This window comes from Antedon bifida, chromosome 4, assembly GCF_963402885.1.
Source record: "Antedon bifida chromosome 4, ecAntBifi1.1, whole genome shotgun sequence".
Taxonomy (NCBI): Eukaryota; Metazoa; Echinodermata; class Crinoidea; order Comatulida; family Antedonidae; genus Antedon; species Antedon bifida.
Genome location: NC_136229.1, coordinates 17,679,002 through 17,703,196, shown reverse-complemented (window position 1 = coordinate 17,703,196; position 24,195 = coordinate 17,679,002). Strand labels below are relative to the sequence as shown.

The 24,195-nt window shown below is 35.1% G+C and overlaps 1 protein-coding gene across 2 annotated transcripts in view; it reads right to left on the bottom strand.

Annotated features, from left to right (window-relative positions):
- LOC144839492 (uncharacterized) overlaps positions 1-24,195 on the bottom strand; it is a 44,147-nt gene that overhangs the window by 16,258 nt on the left and 3,694 nt on the right. For both annotated transcript variants that reach the window (XM_078694871.1, XM_078694872.1), the window contains exons 5-40: positions 23,592-23,776; positions 23,073-23,220; positions 22,493-22,728; positions 22,093-22,259; positions 21,372-21,702; positions 20,744-21,058; positions 20,386-20,579; positions 19,926-20,064; positions 19,568-19,699; positions 19,306-19,421; positions 18,452-18,586; positions 17,908-18,049; positions 17,099-17,400; positions 16,682-16,823; positions 16,110-16,393; positions 15,515-15,653; positions 14,877-15,148; positions 14,575-14,710; positions 11,013-14,045; positions 10,186-10,360; positions 9,858-9,956; positions 9,499-9,680; positions 8,496-8,690; positions 6,999-7,132; positions 6,567-6,717; positions 6,115-6,236; positions 5,515-5,722; positions 5,137-5,306; positions 4,265-4,373; positions 3,426-3,492; positions 3,001-3,082; positions 2,642-2,795; positions 2,261-2,358; positions 1,726-1,963; positions 688-843; positions 172-331 (exon numbers count right to left, since the gene is read on the bottom strand). In XM_078694871.1, coding sequence (XP_078550997.1) covers positions 172-331; positions 688-843; positions 1,726-1,963; positions 2,261-2,358; positions 2,642-2,795; positions 3,001-3,082; positions 3,426-3,492; positions 4,265-4,373; positions 5,137-5,306; positions 5,515-5,722; positions 6,115-6,236; positions 6,567-6,717; positions 6,999-7,132; positions 8,496-8,690; positions 9,499-9,680; positions 9,858-9,956; positions 10,186-10,360; positions 11,013-14,045; positions 14,575-14,710; positions 14,877-15,148; positions 15,515-15,653; positions 16,110-16,393; positions 16,682-16,823; positions 17,099-17,400; positions 17,908-18,049; positions 18,452-18,586; positions 19,306-19,421; positions 19,568-19,699; positions 19,926-20,064; positions 20,386-20,579; positions 20,744-21,058; positions 21,372-21,702; positions 22,093-22,259; positions 22,493-22,728; positions 23,073-23,220; positions 23,592-23,776 — 9,048 coding nt within the window. The remainder of the gene's footprint in view (positions 1-171; positions 332-687; positions 844-1,725; positions 1,964-2,260; positions 2,359-2,641; positions 2,796-3,000; positions 3,083-3,425; positions 3,493-4,264; positions 4,374-5,136; positions 5,307-5,514; positions 5,723-6,114; positions 6,237-6,566; positions 6,718-6,998; positions 7,133-8,495; positions 8,691-9,498; positions 9,681-9,857; positions 9,957-10,185; positions 10,361-11,012; positions 14,046-14,574; positions 14,711-14,876; positions 15,149-15,514; positions 15,654-16,109; positions 16,394-16,681; positions 16,824-17,098; positions 17,401-17,907; positions 18,050-18,451; positions 18,587-19,305; positions 19,422-19,567; positions 19,700-19,925; positions 20,065-20,385; positions 20,580-20,743; positions 21,059-21,371; positions 21,703-22,092; positions 22,260-22,492; positions 22,729-23,072; positions 23,221-23,591; positions 23,777-24,195) is intronic.

The following is a 24,195-nucleotide window of genomic DNA, read 5'->3' as shown; positions in this document are numbered from 1 at the left end:
TCAATTCATTTCAGCTTGGTTCCCACTAGGATGCAATGACATAAATGCACTGCAAGCAAATTGACCAATCATGACGCAATGGATCAAACAAACTGGTGCTTGTGATTGGTCAACTTGTGTTGCACTTACGTCCTTGCGTTGCATCCTAGTGGGAACGAAGCTGAAAGTTACCTTTCAAGATCTCTATTGGAGAAAAAGCATCTTGTCTCTCCATCTATTAGTTCTGCATATCTTGTTCCGTTCCATGGACGATCATAGTACTCTGGGGGTTTTGTTACATTATATAATGGTCGCCAGGACTGTTGAAGAGTACAGTTTACATCGTGGTCGTCTAAAAAAATAATAATACTATATTACACTTTTGTAGTTTATTATATGTATGTCATTAATGACATTATATCATTTATTGTTATCATTTTGATGACATGGTGGAATAAACTGATTCTTAATTACAACATACTGTATTAAGAGTCTTTCACACCTGTTCCGGCACGGTTCTAGTCCGTCACGGCAAATGAAATTTAACGCCAATGTCTGCGTGTAGTCACTTGAAAACAAAATATTTATGTTCGATTTGATTTGCCGGTGCCGGACCCATGCAGGAACAGGTGTGAAAGACCCTTTACAATGAAAAAGTTTCAGTTGTCAAACTAAGATAAATAACTAAAAATAAAAAACACACAATACCTTCTTTTGGAGATTTGTTGACAGATATAAATATATACAGAGTAAAGTTTTCATAATCATAGGAATCTTCTACCTCAGCATCTTCTCCTTCATTATCAGGTGGTTCTTCTTCAATTGCTTCAATATTTATAAAGAGAGCACTTCCTTCTCCAACATCTATAGAATCAAAAGAAAACAAGAGCATACTGTATCATATATTATTATTATACACATAACACCAATTAGTTAAATAACAAAATAAAATGCCCATGATCATTCATTATCAAACAACCCAATGTGCCCAATCAAAACACAACAATTTGTCTTTCAAGTCAAAGGTAAACAATTTATCAAATAATTATCTGATTTGAATGAGATAATTATCGGTCCATTTTTCTTGAACAGAATCGGTTAAACCCCATTTCCACAGGACCTTTATCTGTTAATGCCAGAAATTTACCTTCACCAGATTAAAAAGAAAATACATAAAAAATTCTGCATACCATGCACAGTGCATGCAAAAATGTGCACATTGTTTGTGTCTAATGCTCTGTTAAATTACATTCTTTCATATATCGTCCTGATGTGAAATCTCTGGTAGTATTTCTGTGTACTTCTTTTACCAACATTTTTTAGGGGAGAGAAATTCCCATTGTTGTCAGACACTCTGTTGCCTTTTCTTTTCGAAAATCGCCAGCAACCTCTATGGTCATCCAAAATGCTACACCAATTGTCACCCAAGCAAATATTCAACCGACATATTATTTAAAAAAATAAAAATACTCACTCTAATTTTGTGAGCAGCATTGGGGTACCACTCAGGTAGTATTTCTGTGTACTTTTTTAACCAACATTTTTTAGGGGAGAGTGAGAACATATCATTTTCAAAAATACTATAATGTCTTGTGCAAGAGAAATTCCCATTGTTTCAGACACTCTGTTGCCTTTTCTTTTCCAAAATCGGCAAAGCAACCTCTATGGTCATCCAAAATGCTACACCAATTGTCACCCAAGCAAATATCCAACCAACATATTATTTTCAAAAATAAAAATACTCACTCTCTAATTTTGTGAGCTGCATTGGGGTACCACTCAGAGTCGTTTCCAAATATTTCCACTCGATGTCATTGGATGAGTTGTCTGATTTCGGACCTAGGTGTTGCTCACTGCGACAGACCTCTACCACAATGGGGGAAACCAACAATTCAACCACCATTTGTTGACCTGTATCATTGTAACAAACCATTCCAAAACCACCTCCGTCTGCTCCGTCCAGGTTGTTTTCCTGCACTGATGACTAAAAATGAATATTAAACAGTTCCATGAATGAAAAAAATCAATATAGCTGTCATTGTTAATAATTTCTACATTTCAGGACAAAGTGAAAAAAAAATATTGCTTCAAAATTTGAGTTAATATTAAAGGGTAACTAAGTATTAGTGTGTGGCATTGTGGAAAATGGCATACATGTCATCACATTGAATGTGGAATAGTGTGGACCAAAAATGGTATAAATTGCAAGTGGGGAACTTATTGTAAATGTAATTGTAAACAAATTTATATGCTGATGACCACCACACAACTGGTACCATACCTGACATTCAACCTCAGTTGTAGTATCATTTCCTGTTCCAACAAGCACTGTTGGGTCATCTGGAAGCTGACAGCCACCACCACTTCCACCATATGTTTCTATGTTTATTTAAAAATCAGAAACATTAATGAAGCAACCAGAAAGGCTGATCTAGGATTGGGGAGAGGGCTTAACAATGATGAAATGATTTAGGCGGTCTGGGTCGACTAGGCCTCCCTTTGGATCTTCCTATGACAATGGTGTATACTATAGGTCCTCCACCCTGACCTGTTTTTTATTTGGTGGCCATAAATAAATTGGTCTAAAAAGTATATCTTTCGCCTTGTTGCAGGAATGAAAAGGTTTGGGTTTAAGTACAATTATAAAATAAATGATGCTTACTAGCGCCTAATGCTGTTGTGTAAGTCTTGCCAATGTCTGATGTAATCCCTTTACTGACAGTGACAACATTATCCTGACCAGCTACCATCTGGGATGCAATTTTCACTTGCAACATTGCCATGACATAATTCGCTTTTTCTGAATTTGATATTTTCTTTAAGAAAGATAAAGAAAAGTCTACATTATATTATGTTCAAAACAAAAGCAAGTAAATAAAGCTCTGTCTATACTATCAAAACAATTTGATGTGTCCATATATGGGCATTATGATGTCATATCACTACCATGTTTGGGCATATCACTACCATAATTTGGGCACAAATTGATAGTGTAGACAAAACTATAAAATGTTAATTCACCAATGCTTTTATAACAGATGTGGAGTCTTCTTCTGTTCCTTCCTCTTCTTCCTCTTCGCTGTCAGTGTCATCAGTCAAATCTCTGTAATCAATCAAAGATTAGCCAAAACATGTCAATACAAAATTGCATGATACTGATGTTATTTTTACCTTTTAGTCTATTATACCCAAGGAAGATCAGTCTTGGGATGGGAAAATAGTATTAATAAATATTAAAAGTTTGTAAACAATAACAAACTACAAAATGTGAATTGTAGTTCTACAAAAGATTAATTTAATTTTAGCTTATCTTGTTTCATATTTCATTATTTATTATTAAAAAGGTATACATGCTTCTGTATCAGTCTCGCATCAGAAAAATGACAAAATTAGTTCTTTTAATGTTTCCAAAAGTGAAATTGTGTACAGTTTTTGGTTGAACTTACTCTGATGTTGTCCCCGAAACAGCTGCTTCTTCATCAACATCATTCGTAGTTGGTGTAAATAGTTTTGCTAAAGGAATAATACAATATATGTTTCTGTCAATGCTAATCATACTACTATAAAGAGTCTTTCACACCTGTTTCAGCACGGTTCTGGTCCGGTGCCGATAAAATCAAATCTTTTCATGACGCTTCCAGCTATGCCCCAATCGATATGATATGGTCAATACACATCGATGTTCGGTTTGACAAACCCATGTCGGAACAGTTGTGAAAGACCCTTTATACAGTCATTAAAACTACTACTACTCTGGAATCCAGTGTGGTTTTCAGTACTACTTCACCTTTTGTGGTTCATCCACTATAGATTCTTTAGAGTAGCTATAATACACCACAGTTTAGAAATAATCTGTGGGTCAGATAGATTGTAGACCCATATGGTGAGGCCTCTAGTGGGTCCATTACATTAAATTCAAATGTTTTAAAGGATATTAAACCTTTTTTTAAAGCAATAGTTCTTTGGTAGGTAGGCATTACGAATTGCACTCACAGCCCGATGGTTTGGCTGTTGAGAACCCCTGCAGTACATACAACTTTAGTTATATAATAGTTGCCAACAAAGTCAATAAGATTATAAAGGATTTCAATTGGTTGTAACTACTGTGGAGTAGCTTTGCATCAGGGTGTTGTGTAATTGGTCAGAGGTTATTTTTACTTTACACTAAGTACATTGAGAACAGTCGCGGAAAAATTTGTAATTTAAGTAATTCTTGACCAAGATTATATAGTTATACATATACATATTATTTATATAAATAACATGTTATCAAATACTAAATTACCTATTGAACCAAGTACAACGCCTGCACTATCTTCAACATCTTCAGCAGTTACATCCTCTAGTGAGTCTATCTTTGTGGCAAAGTTTTCAGTTATTGTCAATAAGTCAGCCTGCAGAAAAGGAAAAGATTATCAAAATCATTCATTTTGTAATACATCGGGTTCTATTAACAATAGAAACCTAATTTTTGTGTAATTTAAAGTTGGCTTAGGTCTTAGGCTAAGTTTTTTGTCCTAATTTGGTGCCTCTGCGACTACTGAGATCTAGTCATATTACATTTTTTATTCAATAATTTGACTGGATTATTTTGCTCTAGCCCAAATTCAATAAATAAGTTTCTAAAAACAAAATTAAAAATTACATAAAATACATACAGTATTTATGTTTTACTCAATGATTCTTCCACTACTTAAATAGCTTACCGTATATATTTGTGTACTAATACTAATAATAAAACTTGTAATAGTAATACTTCTTATATGGGGCTTAATGCACAAAGCTTCTAAGCGCTTCACATTATTACCCCGGTAATTTTGGGATCAAACTCATGTGGAAACACTACTCCCATAATGCAGTTAGTAATCAGCGCAATTGTGTTTGACCTTTTCAGGTACCCATTTGTACACCTGGGTGGAGAGAGGCAAACATAAATAAAGGATTCAAGCAACGTGTCGAACGTTGGATTCAAACTCATGATCAGTAGTCCAACATCTAACACACTGTGCCATGTAATGTAAATTACTGTTTTAGCTTTCTTGTTCTTGTATTATGAATCTTGTATACTGAATCATTTTTTAAATCAATGCTTTAGCACTGAAAGTGTCAATCAGTATAAAGACAAAATAAATACATTATTTGGCTACATTTACCCACCTTTGTAAAAACAGTAAGTTGATCTGGCTTCTGAGCTACCAAAGCTACAGAGCTGGATACCTGCCTCATCTGACTCTTGCCAGCTAAATTTTTTGTAAGTTCGTAAATGGCGGCAACCATTGCAGTTCTAAGCTCTGTTAAACTTTGTTGAACCTCTTCCGATTTCAGAACTAAATATGAAACATATATTGTTATTTATCTTTAGGAAGCAAGATAAAACAAAGACCATTTATGTACTAGTGTTGATTTATGCATAGCCATACATTACTTATGTAAAACAAATTCTAAATTCTGCTTTTGTAGAATGAAAAGGTTTTTTTAAAGTAATTGTAATAACCTGGTAAACTGTTTGAAAACTGAACAAATTAAACTAAATACCTGATATTTGGAATTCTGAAATTTGATATCCAATTGCGGTTTGAGATGCATCTGCCAGTACATTTGATATTTGTGTTGGGGTAACTTGTGTTGAAGAGGAGAATATGATGCCCACTGTGACAATCAATCCCTGCCCTTCCACATACTCCACTTTTTCAATTTGCGTTTCAAGGTATGTGTCCTCCAAAGGTGCCATATTTTCATCAAACTAGATGGGAAAAAATGTAATAAACATAAACATTATTTATTCACGAGACTGGTGTATGCAGCACAACTCTTTCAATCAACATTGATTGTGTTTATACAAGTTTGTGACACAGTCCCAATACCAGACTCTCTGAAAACTAGAAACTCTCCCAATACCAGACTTTTCTCGGATTCCAAACCGGGTTTAAAACACATCCCGAATACCAGAAGTTTCCAGAAAACCAAACATATTTGGCCAGCCCAAAGGTGTCTGGTATTGGGAGAGTTGACTGTATTACAAAATAGTGATAATTAATAAAACATTATATAAATACAAAAAAGAAAGAAACAATTTGAAAAGAAAATTATAGCAGATCCTTTCCTTCAAGCACCATTTTATTTATTTTTACTTACCCAGCCTGTAATCGTATCCTCAAAAGTTTGGTATGATTGTGACGTTTCATTTGTTACTGTTGATAAGTCAACAATTCCCTCTACCCTGTCAACCAGCATATTAGTTATAAATGTAGTACCCTCTAAATATGAAATAAAAAATATATGATTAAAGGTAGATGCATTCTTCAATGTTTCAGGGTTAAGATCAAACATGCTTAATAAAACAATCCTCTTAAAGTCCATTTCACTAGATTGATAAATACCAGTGCCATACATACAACCTTTGTCATCGATAGATGAGAGGGTACTTGAGAAAGTGGTGTGATCCTTATGCGCAACAAAAAGTAAACAAAAACAAATGTTGTTTGTCTGGAGTTGGAGAGACACACCCTGTGGTGATAGTTGTCTCTCCTCAGTGCTACCTTTTTATGTTTCACTGAAAGGAATAAATAAAATAAAATAAATATTACCAGTAATATTACTGTCAACATTTATAACTCCGGACGTTGCACTGATGAGATTGGAGGCTGCTGCGCTATCTCCTGCAGAAGCCAGATTTGTCAACTCCTCGATGACATCATAAGCTTTGGACAACAAATAGTTAAGTGACACTGGAGCTACCTAAAAGTTAAAAATTAAAAATTAAATGTACTTACTCAGCAAATCAATAAAACAAAAATTAAAAATAGAAAGAGCAATTGGAATACTAATTAACTTTGGTCCTCTTGAAGGTGTCCCCTTAATAGGGGTTCTACTGTAACACAACAACAAAGATTCTTTTGTTCTGTTCTGACTGTTTTTAGTATCCTTGCTCACTATACTGTAGTATTTAGTTCATATATTCTGTAGGGTATGGGTATGTGTGTCTGTCTAAACATTAGAAAAGTAATTATCAAACCTACTATTATTGTAAGACTGTAACTGTCCCTAAAAGTACCAATTGAATCAGTAACTCGAACTCGAATTTTTCTCTCGTAGCTAACTTCTTTGTATCCGGGACCTAATGGCATTGCCTTCGACATTATTGGTTCTTTGCCTAAAAAAATGTTAACATAATTAAATGTTTGCAGTATTTGAGAAATTTGTTATAAATAATGAGTGAAATTGAAGACAAAAGTGGAAAGAAAGTGAAAGATAAAATAAATGAAAAACATAAGACTCAAATTTACAATTTTTTTAGTAGGTCTATTATAGTTAATCAATATTAATATTTATAAATAAAGTCTTTATTATATGACTGTGTGTGTAACTGTATTTTGTTATTATCTGCCTACACCTTGGAAAGCCATTTGACAGCAGTTTTTTATGCTCTTGGTGATTCTGGTTTTTATCATATTTTAATGCGTTTAAAAAAAAAGATGAAGTAAAAAGAAATGTGTAAAGTAAGATGAAGGAAGAAGATGTAACTCTAGTATTATGTAAAGGTTTGCGGTACACCATGTGTAAGGCAAATGAAGTCAAGAATGTCTCAATGTTTAGGTTGTTATGCTACAACTGTCTGCTGCAAAATGCTATAAAAGTAAAGATGGGCTGACTATAAAGTAGCACAGTGTAAAGGTGATGACCACAGTAGGGTAAGAAGCATCCCCTAATCCAAGACGATATAGACTGGCAAGGTGTGGACCAAGCCAAACTAGGCTTATAGACAGATTTGATTTAACAGATTGCATGATAATATGACTCAGACCGGATTCGAACCTTATTAGTTCTTACTAAAGTATAAGTACTGTATAGTAATAGCCAAAGAAGAGACAATAGTGTCACTGTGGGTGTCACAGCTGGTGGTGGCCCTCCCAGTGGGAATGTGTGTGCCAGATGATGCCTAGCCAAAAATTGGCATGATCACCCACGTTGAATTATTACTAGTCCTACTTAAAACATAGAGGTATACATATATTACTAATACATAGCTTAACAACTGAAACATTGAGACATCTTCAACCACATTTATTTCCTTTTGGAAACACATGGTGTACGAAACACATGGTGTACGAAACACATGGTGTACGAAACACTACACATGGTGTACGAAACACATGGTGTACGAAACACATGGTGTACGAAACACATGGTGTACGAAACACATGGTGTACGAAACACATGGTGTACGAAACACATGGTGTACGAAACACATGGTGTACGAAACACATGGTGTACGAAACACATGGTGTACGAAACACATGGTGTACGAAACACATGGTGTACGAAACACATGGTGTACGAAACACATGGTGTACGAAACACATGGTGTACGAAACACATGGTGTACGAAACACATGGTGTACGAAACACATGGTGTACGAAACACATGGTGTACGAAACACATGGTGTATGAAAAATCTAAACTGGTGTTTAATCGCCATGCAAACCTTTTAAACAATATTGAAGATATAACTTACCATCATAAAAAATTTCCCAATCACTAACGTTATCAGAACGAACACTGAACTGGTATGTAAGCGGATTATCATTGTCCACGTAATCATAGCATGCCATAGTAAATTTAGTAATAGTAGCTACACCATATGCTGGTTCAATAGTACAATTGCCCTCTGATGGCCGCTCATTAGTTAAGAATTCATAATTTGCCTCACCTATTTAAGTCAATATGAAATACAAAACATTCATTATTTGTTTTATAACACACCTAATGTTATAAAATAAACTTGTATTCAATGTATTCATCGTAAATTATTGACAAAGGCTATTAAAAAAGACAGTGCTCTTATTCTGGACGCAGAGTAGAACAGTTATATTGTCACGATCAGTCAACAATGTCGCATGGCAAAAATTCTCAAAATGTTTTAAAAAATCTGAACATGCATTAGAGCCTGTTAATTGTCAGCATTAGATATCACTTTTCTGAATGTCACAGCTTTCTGTAAACATTTTGAGAATTTTTGCCATATGACGTTGTTGACTGTTTGCACTTGAAAATCAACTTGTTGTGTGCGCTGTCTATAACTGTTCTACTCCGCATCAAAAGTTATTAGAGCACTGCCATTTTGAATCGCTTAGCTTTCCAGCCTATCATTCTTCAATGATAATAAAAGTAGGTGTGTTATAAAACAAATAATGCATGTTTTGTATTCGTTGGATGGAGAAAATATTTCATTCGATGAAAAATTAACTGCTCTATTTTCAACTCTGCTTCTGCCTCATTAGAAATAGAGCAGTCAATTTTTGTACTCATGAAATATTCTCACAATCCAACTAAACATATAAACATCCATTATTTGAATACTACTACAGATATCAAAATATTTTGATGCAGATATACCCATACTAAATATAGTATAAATATTACGCCTATATGAGATAGACATTACAGCTGTCATTTGCTTGGATAGAGGCCTAAAAGGAATTGAAATGCAGTGGGAAGTTCATTTGGTCAATATTTACCAGGGTTGCTGAAATCTTTATTCCTGCTTGCTATAACTTTTATCTTGTAAGTTTCGTATTCTTCAAATAATCCAGAGTATAGACCGAGATTGGATTCATTGTGTGCAGTAGACGCCAGCGGCAACCAAGCATCAGTTCTAACCATTTGGAAAACATTATCATTGCGGTGGTATATCTCCCATCTAAAATGACGTAATAAATTGCAAATATTACAAAATAGAACTGCTAAAATTCTAATAATAAATATATCAATCAAGTAAAAAAAAAAAAGCATCAGGTGCAAATTAAAACCTTCAATATCGATTATTTATTTGTTTAATAGTGTAGACAGAGCTCAAGAATGATAAACAATGACCTACCGGTAATAATATTGAAAATGTCTTCTCCATTTCCGATCTTTTCCTTCCAGTGAAAACTTGTTAGTTGGGTTTACTTTTTCACCACAGTTGATCTTACATCTGTTTAATTAAAAAACATAATTAGTTCATAAATTTTATTGATTACCTACACCAAAAAGTTTTTTTTACGTTTGTTGTGTGGTCTGAAAGCTTTTAAAGGAACACAAGGTTTCTGAGAGCTGCACAATTTCGTCATATCAGATGTTACAGAATTCACTACGATTACAGTGATTGTACATAATATTTATTATTAATATATATATTTAAATACTGTGATATTATTACTTACTTAATTTTCATATCAGGTGGGTCCCCTTCACTGACAATCCATTGCTGTGTGACAGTTGCCCATGTATATTGAGGTCTTGACTCTTTTTTTATTATAAGTTTCACCTCGTAAATCATATCCCAATACATACCCGTTGTATTCATAATAAACTTTGAAGTTGTATAATTTAACTTTCCTGCAAATAAGTATTTGTTTTGAGTAAATCAGTGGGTAGAACGGCTATGAACGCTTACTTGTGCCCCAGAGCATAAGAAGCAGTCACAATGTAACTAACCAACTAAAACTAGGCACCTTTTCCCATTGCGTTACGCCACTGGAGTAGATCATAGGTGGATTCAGTGGCAGTGGGTCAATGGGCTCCTCAATTTTGGATGTTTGTAGTGCATTTTATATTTATTCTAAATTTTCCAAATCCATTGAGAAAACATCACGTTTTATGTGAAAATGTTACTTGAATTGGCTCAAATTCTTTATAGTGGTAGGTGTTTCTACTCTGCAATTTAGGGATAAATTGTAATTACATGGTCAGTGTTGTTCCTTCAAATTTGATTTTTAATAGTTGTAGGGAGATTTCGATTTTCGATGAATTACAACCTAGGAACAAGCTCTGTCTACACTATCAAACTTTATGTGACAAAAAAATGTGATACGCTCATACAGTATATGGACACAATGATCTCATATCACTCTCATATTTGGGCACATCACACTTTTTTGTGAAACTAATTTGATAGTGTAGAGCTTAAGTAATTTCGATTGATGTGCCATCAATCACCACAAGCTCCCTATCCTCAAGATATGTTAAAATATAAAAAATAGATTGTTACCTCCTGGTATAGGGCTTCCATCCTGACCATAGCGGCCAAAGCAACCTCCTTTGTCGTTAGGTTCTTGCAAACTTTCAAATTCTTCGTTAATAACAGATTCTCCATTTGGTACTACCTCTGTATAATCATCATTATATTCTGCAAATGTTTCCAAGTTATATATTCTTGGAAGCGATTCGTTACGTGGTTGATATGTCATACGACGACAAAACCAGAAAAATGTCATGCCCGTTTGAACTTTGACATCAGGATCGTATGAAAGTGTTTCAGCATCAATTTCAACAGTCTGGTCCCAACCGAGTGAACGCGTTAACCCGCCGTCAATACCTATCTTCAACTCCGATGGTACAATAGTGAACTCTGTATGATCTATTTCCCAAAGGCCTATCTCTCCGACCATAGTGACATTTAATTCTGCACGGTACGTACCATAGCCTAATGTTGCTTTGGGAATACTAAGAAAACCCAGTCCAACACCCACTGTGTTTATCTCACTTGGAAGCAAGTAAATTTCAGAATTTTTGTAGAGTGTCCATGTGTAGTTTGCAATATTTGTTGACTTACAGTTTATTTCGATGGCCGAAGATACAGTTATTTCTTCTGATGCTAGATACCTGCGCCTGTTCGTGTTTCCATAACAAGGATAACTCACGCCATTGCACATGTTCTCAGAAGCCACATTAACAACTGGTGTAAAACATGGAGCATTTGTCACTGTCTGAAATACTGTCGTTTCCAGTCGAGATACATTATTATGAACAATAAACAAAACAGAAAATCCACCTTTTGTCATAAACGTATTATTAACTACCAAGTCTGTGTCTAGTGCACTTTGTTCAAACTTGTTTTCCCATATCGCCATAGAATCTAGAAGAGAAAACTCCTTTCTTATATGATTTGGATACTCTTCCTCGCAGACAGCTACATCACCAAGGAAAATTTTGAAATATGGTTCTGACTTTTCATCTATAAAGTTGATGTAATAACATGCATCTGTTGGCACCCATCCAAGATGGAGATCAAACGAGGTAGTCATGTTCTTTGATGTTGACCCTCGACCTACAAGTCTGGTTTCATTAACAGAAGCCTGTACTACAAACTTAACACTAGTTGTAACAAAGTGAACTGGGTTAGATGCATTTAACTTTACAGTGTATTCACCAGGTTTTGAGTATTTATAGTAACATCGTTGGTCATGTGTTGCCATGATGGAGTCCAATGGGGGTTGAATTGTATCTCCAAAATCACATATGTATGTCATGTTAGTTCCAGCATCAATGGTAAACTCCAGTACAGTGATAAATTCCAATGGGACATACTTTACATCCTTATGCACAAAATTATCATAAATATCACTACCATTATTGAAAACACTTTGATTCAAAAATACAGTACTGTATTTTAAATAAGGCTCCAATTCTTTGATTTCTTCAAACACATACACATTTTTTGTAAACAGTTCATCTGATACAAGATTCCATATACGGACTCTCACTATTTCTAATTTAGCTGTATAGTATGTATGAGCAATAGAAAGTATATTTGTTGTAGTAGCCTTGTCTAAATTAGGATCTTGCAAGTTTTCCATCATATTATCTAACAAACAGGCTTCTTGCTGTGAACAAAGTACATCATTGCCAAAATCTACAGTAACGTATGCATCAGTAGGATGAGGCACATCAGTGATTCGGAACAAATTGATGTGTAAATCTACGTACGAATTATCAGATACTAATCTGTTTAAGGTCCGCGCTCCTACATTAAAATCTACTACTGGATGTTGAACAACGAGGTCAGAGTTCATTGTATATGACATAGTTGACACATCGTTTGTGACCGTTACTGATACTCGATAAAAACCAGGATCGCTGTAAGGGTGAGTTGTTGAATTGCCATGTTCATCAGCAACAATTCTATCAGTTGATGAGTCGTCATCATATGTAATGTCAAACGTCATACGCGAACCCCATGTAACGATATAGTTAATCTCCGCTGGTTCATCCACTTTCCAATTAGGTGTTGGTAGTTGTATTTCCAAACCATTGATGATTTCATCTACTTCCAAATGGAAGCTGAATTTCCAAACTGTTACAAGATTAAACACAGTAACATTCACTTCATAAGAACCCCATTTTGTGATGTTGATGACGTGTGTAAATTGTTCATTCACGGCACCAACTACAAGATCAATCGATATACTAAAGGTATGGTCACCAGTAAAATTGTACTCTGCAACTGCATCTGTTGGTTTCCTATCAGAATTACCAGAAAACACATAATTCAAATCTAAGACACCAACATTCTCATAAGGTATTTCTACCAATGTGTCATGTGTCTCTTCCATCAGGGTTATTTCATTCTGCACGATAACAGTTATTTCTGTTGTATCGTTACTGACATCGTTTACACACGTGACAACTATCACATAGGTTCCCGGATTTCTATATGTATGGGACACAGTAGTCATATCATTAGGTCGCAGCATTACGTCTTCCTGACGTTCGTAAACAGTCCCATCATCCATGTCTATTGTACAGTTCATATCCGAGCCACGGTCCATATCGTAATAGACTTCCATCACATAATCGGTTTTAATATATTCTTCAGAGACGGAGATGTTTAAGTCTGTAACCAGATACTGCACTCGAAAAACTATGGAATCTTCATATGGGCCTGTGATAAGATTCTGAACAAGAACAGTAAGATAATGATCTCCTATTGTAGAGTATAAGTCGCTAGGAATATCGACAAGACCAAGACGAGTCTGGCTGTTGTATGAAAAGACAGATTGATCTAATGGAGATGAATCAAACTGACCCTGAAATGTTACATTAGTAGACAGATCTGTGTGAACAACCGCTAGAAGATCATTTTCTATTGGAAATGGGGCTGGTTGAACGATATAGTAGAAAGTTATACGTTCTTGATATACAAGTGTCGAGCTAATGGTTAAACTGTTAATATCATTGAAACCAGTAATGGTGATTGGGATGTTTGTAACATCATGAGCTGTAAACCTAAGTAGTCCTCTACCTGAAAGTAAGAAAAGATAAGAAAATATAATTTTAGAAAAAAATTTTCATGCAGATGCCCTACTACTATTGACCTTTCATAGTGGATGAAATGGCCAAGTGGTTCAAAAAGCGGTTCCATTAATGGTTCCAACATATGTCAAAGAAATATATTAGTCCATAGAGACCTCATGGATAGAAGTGTCAGCCGGGTTGCTGGTCGGGGAATACTGTGTTACATTACGCTACACAGAATCTGGAAGGAGTTAAGCGTTCTATTTGTAAACACTGCAGCCATTTTTTTTATGGGAAAAAGGACCGAAATTTAGGCTCAGTGTGAACATAGCTTATAAAGCTGTCTACACTATCAAACTAGTTTGACAAAAAAAGTGTGCCCAAATATGGTAGTGATATGCCCAAATATGGTAGAGATACAGTATGACATCATCATGTCTATATATGGGCACATCCCATTTTTTGTCGCATAAAGTTTGATAGTGTAGACAAAGTTTAAAAGAAGAGCATATTATTAATGCGTGAATTGTGCATACCTTGATGTCCAAGTACTTCAAACTGTAATTTGGGAGTAGTAGCAAAATCATTGACAGTGATTCGAAGAAACCTAGCAATAATCACTTCTGGAAACATTACAACTTTTAGACTAGCTCCAGACATACCAGTGAAATTCTGAAAAGAGTGAAAATATGTGACAATTTTATTGTCCCCCTGAAAAAATGATTTAAAAAATATATTTGTTGAATATGCCATTTTAATGTGAAGAGATATCCAGTCATAAATACTTCATACATGCTAGAATTACGTCCTGGACATCGCAAAAATAAAAAAAACTTACGAGATGTTTACCATCATGGTCTGTAAGAAAGTTCCAGTTAAAAGCATCATCACTGTAACTGCATTGGAATTCAGTTACATAGTCTGATGCACTGGCTGGAAACAACATAACACCAGTGATGACCGTTGCTCTGCCTTGGTCCACATATATCCATGGGTCAGTGTCTGCACCATCTCCATTCCAAGTTAAACTTGCATATGTACCACTTGAAAAGCGAAATAAATCGCTTGTGTAGCCCTGAATTCCAACTTTTTCAATTCCAGATATTGGTACTGTAACCAAATAATAACTAACTATTATTAAAAAAATACACTGCTATGAATTAGTTATTAGAGTCCTTCTCTATGAAAAGCAATCACTGCCATTGTTCTATTAAATATGCCTCAAACAGCTACAGAGCTTGGCTATTAGGTCATAGTTTAGTTTACCCTATACAAACCCTCTCCCCCACACCCACCTCACAACAGTTTAAAAATAGTTTAAAATCTCATTGTCGGCAATAAAAACAGGTGGTATAACGGACAAACGTACAAACTCTCTTTTACTGTAGATAACAAATAATAGAAATTTAAACTTATAAGTAGCCTTTAATGTTATAGGTAATAGAGTAGACCTTTACTTTATGAGTAGACACTCACCCTTTGATCCAATGAGGGCATAGCGCAATCCAACATTAGATGATGCACTCTGAATGGTCATCCTTATATGTCTAGCAAGCACTGGATATGGAAAGATGGCTCTAGCATGTGTGGTTGAATCAATGTTTCCAGTAAATGTCTGGAGGAAAAAAATACAACTAAAGAAGTTGACGTATTATATACCACGCTTTCCTGGAACTCAAAATGAAATACAATTACGTATGAATGATTTGGAGAATATTTCTTCACAAGTTGAATGACACCTACTGTTCTAAAATATAATTGTATTCAGTTAATTTATCTGGAATCAACGTCCAATGCTGTAGGCCAGGAAGCTAGGCTATTTAAAAATACAACTTCCAATACTGGATGAGAGTAGCAAAGTTTTAGATGGTGCACAACATGTTGATTTTCAAACACAGACCAGTAAACAATTTTGCATGGCAAACATTTTTACAAAAAAGCTGAACGTTCATTAGTGCCGTTCATTATTAGTGCAAAATAATGAACATCACATGATGTGTAATTAACCAATCAATGGCAAGTATACACTCAGGTGTGTTATTAAAACTGATAGCAATTTCTTAGTACTTACCTTTGTAGTCTGCGCATTATCATTTTCATAAATGATAGTAAACACTTCACCATCAATACTGTAGTGTACAGTGTAAGTTAAAACCCAGGAATTAGAAGTAGGATTTCCTTGAGTCACTATACCGATTATAAGGTGAGGATCATTAAAGTGCATGTTAAAATTGGTTGGTGTACCAGATGTGTAATGCCACCCGTTGGCAGAATCTAATGTAGCATCATCTGCATATGCACCACTGGCAGTAGTGACGCTATCTGCCATTGTTATAATCTCATTAAAACGTACACCTGTAATATTAAAACATTATGTTATATGTACTGTGGTGATAGATTAAAAATCAATGAAGCATGACCATGACGACACATAGTGAGAATATATGCTTTTGTGGTATAAAGATTTGTATACACTACCACATTTTATGTGACAAACAAATGTGATGAGGCCATATATGGACACGATGACATCATATCAGTACCATATTTGGGCACATCACACTCATTAGTTTGATAGTGTAGACAGAGCTTTAGATTAGGGTCTCATCAATTGCCAAAAGGTGTATTGGAGACTTATCTTACCTTCGCAGCCATATACCTCAAATGACATTGATGGTGTTCCAGCCCATTGTATCGGAATAATGCGAAGATACCGAGTTGTCAGAGGTTCAACAAAATCTACCCATTCGTCATACACATCTGGTGATGAGCTAAGTGTGTGCGTCTATAAATCAAGGCAAATACACTTTTATTTATTTAAAAACATATCGGTGTATAGACATGCTTGTAAAAGAAGGGTATTCTCCTTCGTGGCAAATATGTCAGTCCTTAGATAAGCCTAACAACAATCTTAATGAGTTGATATAGCACACCTCTAGAGATTTTTAATAATTATTAATTAAGTTAATATATAGTATATTTAATATATTGACAATGTTGGTACAGCCGTTTCTATGTATTTTATCTTTTGTATAAACTGTGTGACAGTACAGTTCTTACCCATATCTCCAAGTCACTAGTTGTTCTCAAGTTCCGCCACTTAACCCCATCCAGACTGTAACCAATCCTGAATTCCTGAAGCGCATTATTCTTATTTGATAAATCCTTTTGAATAGCTACTCCCGCTACAGTTTTTTGTTCTTGTAAATCGACCTGAATCCATTCACTTGAATCTCCTGAGCTTGGTTGCCAAAGTGTACCACTGTTTCGCCTCGCTGACTGAACATTTGATGATGCTGTGATTTGGCTGTCTGTTATGGTTGAATCTTCCATTCCGAGAGGATCTCTACAGACTTCAGAAGCTGTTACAAAAATAGATTCAACCATTACTAATGGAAAGTGGCGTAACGACTATGAGTGCTCACTTGCTAAACCCTGGGGTCCCGCAGCTTATAGGGGCCCCTGAGTAGCGCCCAGAGAAAAAAAAAAGATGCCCAGCGTTGGAGGGCCACTTAGGGTTACTAAACTGTGTTACACCACTGACTATGGATCCAGGGAGATTATACCTGATTCACACATAAAAAGCATTTAAAATGTAATATATGGTAACAAATTGTAACCTTGGTACGAACGTGTGAAAGCGTTTCCAGGTTAGATATTTCTATTAAGGTTTTTACATTGAGATTAAATTACACCATGACGTGTGGGGGTGTATCAAAGTGGTGAGATTATTAAGGGAAATATCCATGTCGACATTTTTTATATTTGTCTAGTACAGTATGTGTACAAAGCTTCAAGGCGGGACCTATTTAAACCAATAACCTAAAGACCTCTAGGAGTTGGTAATAAGCTAGATAGCTGATACCTACCTCTTCGACCAAGCAAATCAAACTTTAAGCCAATTCCCCCACTACTGTACCCCCGAACAACATATTTGAAGTATCGAGCTACAACGGGTTGTTTAAATATATGCGTTAGTGGTGTGACTGCATCACTGTTCCCTTCAAATATCTAAAATTGAACAACCAGTAAAGACTATCATAATCTCATAAATCTCAAACTAGTTTGACAAGAAAAGTGTGTCCAAATATGGTAGTAATAGGCTTAAATATGGCAGTGATATGACATTATCATCACACATTTTTGTTATGACATAAAGTTTGACAGTGTAGACAGAGCTTAAAGTATGAGGATATCAAGATACTATTTTGTTATGAAATTCACTATGGTTATTATTCATTGAAATAATATAATACAAAATATAACCATTTGTACCCGGCAGGATTTGAACCCAATATCTTGGGAACTGTAGGCAACCTTATCCACCTACTCATTACTATTCAACATCATTATTCTATTTTACTTCATCAGTATGCGCATATTATTATTAAATAAATTACGTTTTAAACTTACATTCCCATCATCAGCTGGTATGTTTAAATAGTTAATACCATGACCACTATGCATAAGAGTCGCTGATGTTGTCCACATACCGTTACTTCCAAGCATAATGATTCCAGTTAAAATGTAAGCTTTTTTCAAGTCAACCTTTAAAATGAAAATAGGATTAATATACTATAAAGTAAACTTTAAAAAAAAAAACAGTTCTTATTTGGGATATACCATTCTTCTTCAGTCCACTGCAGGACATATTCTTCCTCCACAGCTCTCCATTTACTTCTGTCTATTGCTATTCTCGACCATATATATACCATATTCAATCCTGTCGTCCTTGTCGTGTTTGTATCGTCGTACATGTCCGTCCCTGTCTGTCAGTAGCGTACCTTCACTGTGCTTATTATTATTATTTTTAACTTTTTTATTCTTTCTGGTGGATCCAGGCTTAAAGCCCCTTGGGGTTTAAATGGTATTCTCCAGGCATAATGCAACTATTATTTACTTAATTTCCAACCACTTGTATCTTTTATATTTTGTATATGTTTGCATTATGTGAATAAATTTGAACTTGAACTTGAACTTGAACTTGAACTTGAACATGCTCTCGAATAATAATACATTCTGTTTTTATTATTGTATTATCAAGGTGGCAAAACAAGGATTAAAATGCAAGTTTATCTACCATTTAGATGACTTATTTAACTTATTCTAAATCCCACTCCTAACATCTTTAGATAGCGTTGCGACATGGGTGATATGAGAGGGGCTTTCCACCCTTAGTAATAAAAAAATGTTTGCACTTCTTGCTTGAAGGCATTGATTGATATTGCATGACAACTTTATCTAGGCTACTACACTGTACAACTTACAATGACCGTCTCTGAAGCTGCTGCAGTGGCTGATGACCAACCTGTAGCAGCACTGTAAGAACCAGAACTAGCAGTTAACACTGCATTTCCTAAATCAATAACCGACCGTGTGACAGCTGCATAGAAGAAAACAATATACATTATTATTCACCTGAAACTATTTTCAGTTTGTTTCTAAGAGGCATACTCAGAAAAGCTTATTTGGCAAGTTTGGTTTGGTGCTGCACAATAACAACAAATCCCTGTAAAAGTTGTACTGTACCTGTGTTTAATGCATATACATCAGTGATAGTTTTGTCACCATCGTATGTCAGAGAAGCTTGGTGAAACTCCTCTCCTGGTAGAAGATGAATTTCTGCATCACCAATCGTCACATTATAACCCATATGGCTTCCTGATAAGCAAAGAATAGCATTTGATAAATAGTGGTTTAATTGCTTACTTACCACCCTAGAAGAACTTTCTGAATGAAGAAGCAGGTGAAACTTATAATAGGGTTTTTTTTTCATATATATTTTTATCGTTTTAACGATTAATATTCGAATTGCCAGAATAAAGTTATTATACAATATATAACAATTGCCACTCTTAAAGTAAAAAAAATGTTTACATATTCTTACCAGAAGTTACATCCCATAATATAGTAGCAGCTTCGCCAATTCCTGTTGGTTCGACTAAAAAGTCCGGATTTCTCATCTCCAGAGATGTAGTATTTGTAAAGGCTAGTCCTGTAATGTTGTCTTGTATAATGATTGTTTGCTGTACATAAAAACACAACAAAACTAATTAGAAAATGTGATCAAAAATGTTCGGGCCAATTCAATTTTACATGTGTGTCACAACATGGATAGGATTTTAGGATGGGTTTTACCAATTTAAACATACCATTTACAGTAATATATTAAACATACCATTTGTTGTTAGAATCCATTGTAATAGAAATAATTAGTTTTTCTTTTTAACAAAATTTGCCAGGACTTGGCTAGGACAACACTTTCTGGTAGTAATAGAAATAGCCAAAAGTTTTAAAAAATCTTTAGCTCTGAAATAAAATTGCAATGGAATAAGAAAGAAACGTACAAAATCACTCCATGTACTAATTTCATTGTAACCTGTTGCCTTCACTAAATAGGTACCAGTTGTGTTCCAGATGTAGGTAATGTTGCGTTCACTTGTCACAATTTCATCTCCATTTCCCAAATTAAATCTGTATGTGGCCTCAGTCTGTCCGAAATGATCCGGTATATACAGTGAAACAACACTATCTTTTTGAGCTAAGTGAATATAAGAGATAATTAATAGTGGTTAGCATACAGAAAGACACAAAATCAATTGTACAATAAGTTGTAAAGTATATGTAGTTAAAGGTCAAACGACTACATATATTCAGAATAACATAACTCATGGAAGACATTTAAAATAAAATTTCCAGCATTACCTATTGTAACATCTAATAACAAACGAACATCTAGAATAACTTCCTGGAGGTGGTAGTTAGCCGTAAGAACAACCGCAGTCTCACTCGCATTGTTTGTCAATGTTACCGTAACAACTTCATCGACATATGCGGTGTTAGCCGGAAGGTTATACACATGACGAATCTTGGTTTTAATAGGCCGTATCACGACAGCACGCAGATTGTGACTGTATGAAGTTATAGCAAAACCATTATGCGGTAGGTTAGTATCAGTAACTACCGATGAACTATAGAAATCAGATGTGTCATTCTTTACAAAACCAAGTAAACCTAAACCTAGTAACAGAAAAATGTGTGCAATTACTAGGCATGCAAAATATCTGATAAGATGAATTAAAAACATACAATTTAATAATAATAATGTAAGCGCAACCAAGATGATCTCAATCAGTACTATACAACAGGGCATTTCCAACCTCACAAACCTACAGAATGTGATATGTACACTGCACCTGTAGTTTGAAAATTCTTATCCAAATCACCACATAATCGATATTATGACTATAAGTTGCTGTGCCTTAAGGCAAATTTACACAGACAAGCGGTAATTGACTATTAAATACTTAAGAGTGTCTGAAAACATTCTTACCAGTTCCCGATTTATACCAAGCAATAACATCACCCTGCTTTACTTCAAAATTATCGGATAAAGAAAACTTAGAAAACCCTGTTACAGTTTTAGAAAACTCGTACTGTTTGACAACTTCAAATGACATAGTGGGAGGAGCTGTTGGAAATGGCACATGTTTCTGAGGGTGATCCGTGTCATTCAAACACTGTCGTAATCGGAATGAGTACTTTCCACTTGTACATTGCCTTTGCCATGCACTCAACTGCTTTTCACAGTCATCACTTTCAGGTATGTTTGAATATGATTTGTAACAGAACTTCATATTCGATTCTTGTACAGGTCTTAAAATCTATAGGAAAAATTTAAACGTTAAGGACCACGACATATTATGTATACTCTTTAAGGTATTTTTTGCTAATCATACAAACTGTTTACTGCAGTGACATAAACTTACATACATTATTGCTCTAAAATGGTTACTTAACGAACTGCAGGAGATCAATTTTGACGCATTCTCTTAACGTTAAACACATGTTATTAATTTAACTGTTACATGGTTTAGGAACACTAAGTGGCCTTCCATCGCAGGTGTTTTCAGCCTTTTTCGACATATTTTAAAGCCTATTGTTTCCTTTGAACCCTGCTCAGGGGTCCCCATAAGCTCTGGGACGCCTGGGTTTAGCTAGTGATCGCTCATCGCCACTGGATTGGGGGCTTGACATAGCAAACGTTGACAAACCTCAAATTTGAATGTTCCAGGATTCAGAATGTATGCATGTACTTCAATCAATATGCCGTCTTCCTTTATGGGGCTATTGAACTTTGCATACCGTCCGTCAGATACTTCTTCATCAAATCTCACATCATGAATTATCTCCGTCGAACCATAATATGCTATACTGGTGTCTAAAATAAATTCAATGTGTAAAATATTATAGGAGAGATGTATTTTGAAATAAAAAGAGTAAGTGATTTTAAATCCTTTGGATCATTAATAGTGTGTGTACACTAGTGGCCAAATAAATCTTATTTTTTTGTTGGTACAGGCATTAACAAAAAAAATGTAGATAAATTAGACATACTGTGACTGTTCTGAAAATTAATACTAACGAGACCTACTACTAACAGGCCATGCTTACCTAAGACATACTCCGAAGGAGACTGGTCTGAAGTGCCAAAGTCAATATCAACTTGCACGTTGCTTCCACTTGCAAGAATTAGATCACATTCTGTTTCGCGTCCAGATGCTATATTATCAGGGCAAGTAAGTGAAGGGGTTAAGATTCCAAATGAGACATGGTAGGTCTTTGTTACTGACTCACGATCTCCATCAAGATCTGCCACGGAAAATTTCAGTATTGATGTACCTGCTCTCCTGTAAACAAAAACCACATATGATTGATTTCTAACAATTCAGGGAAAAACATGAAAATGGAGCTTTTGCTTTCTCCTGTCGGAAAAGATGTTCTACTTCTGTTAAATTCTCAATATACAAGTCATATAGACAATCAAGTCATAATACATACATTTAGTTAGCACAGTGGTTTTATACTATAAATGAACAGGGGAAACTGAGACACTTTCCCATAAAGAAAAACAAACATGAGTTTTAACACTATGTCCACTATTCAAGAGACAGTTCTATTAAGAAGACATTTTGTTGGGTCTTAAAGGTGTCCTCTTAACAGAGGTTCTACTGTATTTATAAAGTTTACTTACAGAGGCCTAAAACCATCATTTTCTCCATTTGTTAAATCCAGAGCCTGTTCTGGAAGTCCATCGTTGGTTTTGAGGTAATATTTGCAGGCGATTCCACTTCCTGTATGTGTTATTTCATAACTGTGTGGAACGTTACCCTCAACAGGTTCTAATATTAGAAATGTATATAATAAATAAATGTACAAATGTAAATACCGTCAACTCTCTCACCGATATGAAGAAGTCTCAACTTTTCATTTCAACTGATAACAAGGGCTTCTTTTACAGATAGTAATACTTACTGTATGTATTAAAATAGGTTTATGTTATGATGAATGTACAGCACAAACAAATGGTTGAGATGTACCGGATTTATTCGCTTTGAATAAACAACCCCACACATAAACGCCCCACTTTTAAAAAACACCCTCCCGAAAAAACACCCGACCCCCACAACCCCCTCACAAAAAAAAACCTCGAATATACGCCTTGGTTCTGCATGCTGTAATGAAAAATCATTTAGGATTATTGAAAACAAACCTTGCTGAAAAACAGCATCCACACTAAAAATTGGATCCGGGTTTACAAAAATATCACCATGGTAATCGCCACCACATTTATCTCCGTTGATGCCACACATCTCATCGCAGAATGCTTCTGCCACGGACGTCTGAGTAAGGGTGGCTCCACATAGACATGCTCCTCCATCTCGTACTGATGAGTACCTGAAATGGATAATCAAATAATTCTATTGTGAGTGGCGAGAAGATACATTTTGTATTTTTTGTAGTCAACAATGTATGAAAAGGGCGCTAGTTCCGTTTCGCACCTGTCATTTATTTCGACTCAAAATTTGTTAAATAAATTTATCGTGAGTACCACACCTTAGAATTAAGCCTCAAAAATACTTTTATGAAGGAGATCACACAAAAAGTAAGAAATAAATGCTTTAAATTGATGAATATACAGACGTGTTTCTCGCACATCGGTTCCATACGCCATGTTCAATGTTGTTGTTTCTATGGAGCGCCAAAAGAGCAATCATAATAGAGGGCTAAAAACTCAATATAATGCGTATATTTAATGCATTTATTGGTGAAAATTACGTTCAATTTTAATATATTTTGTCAATTTCAATGCAACA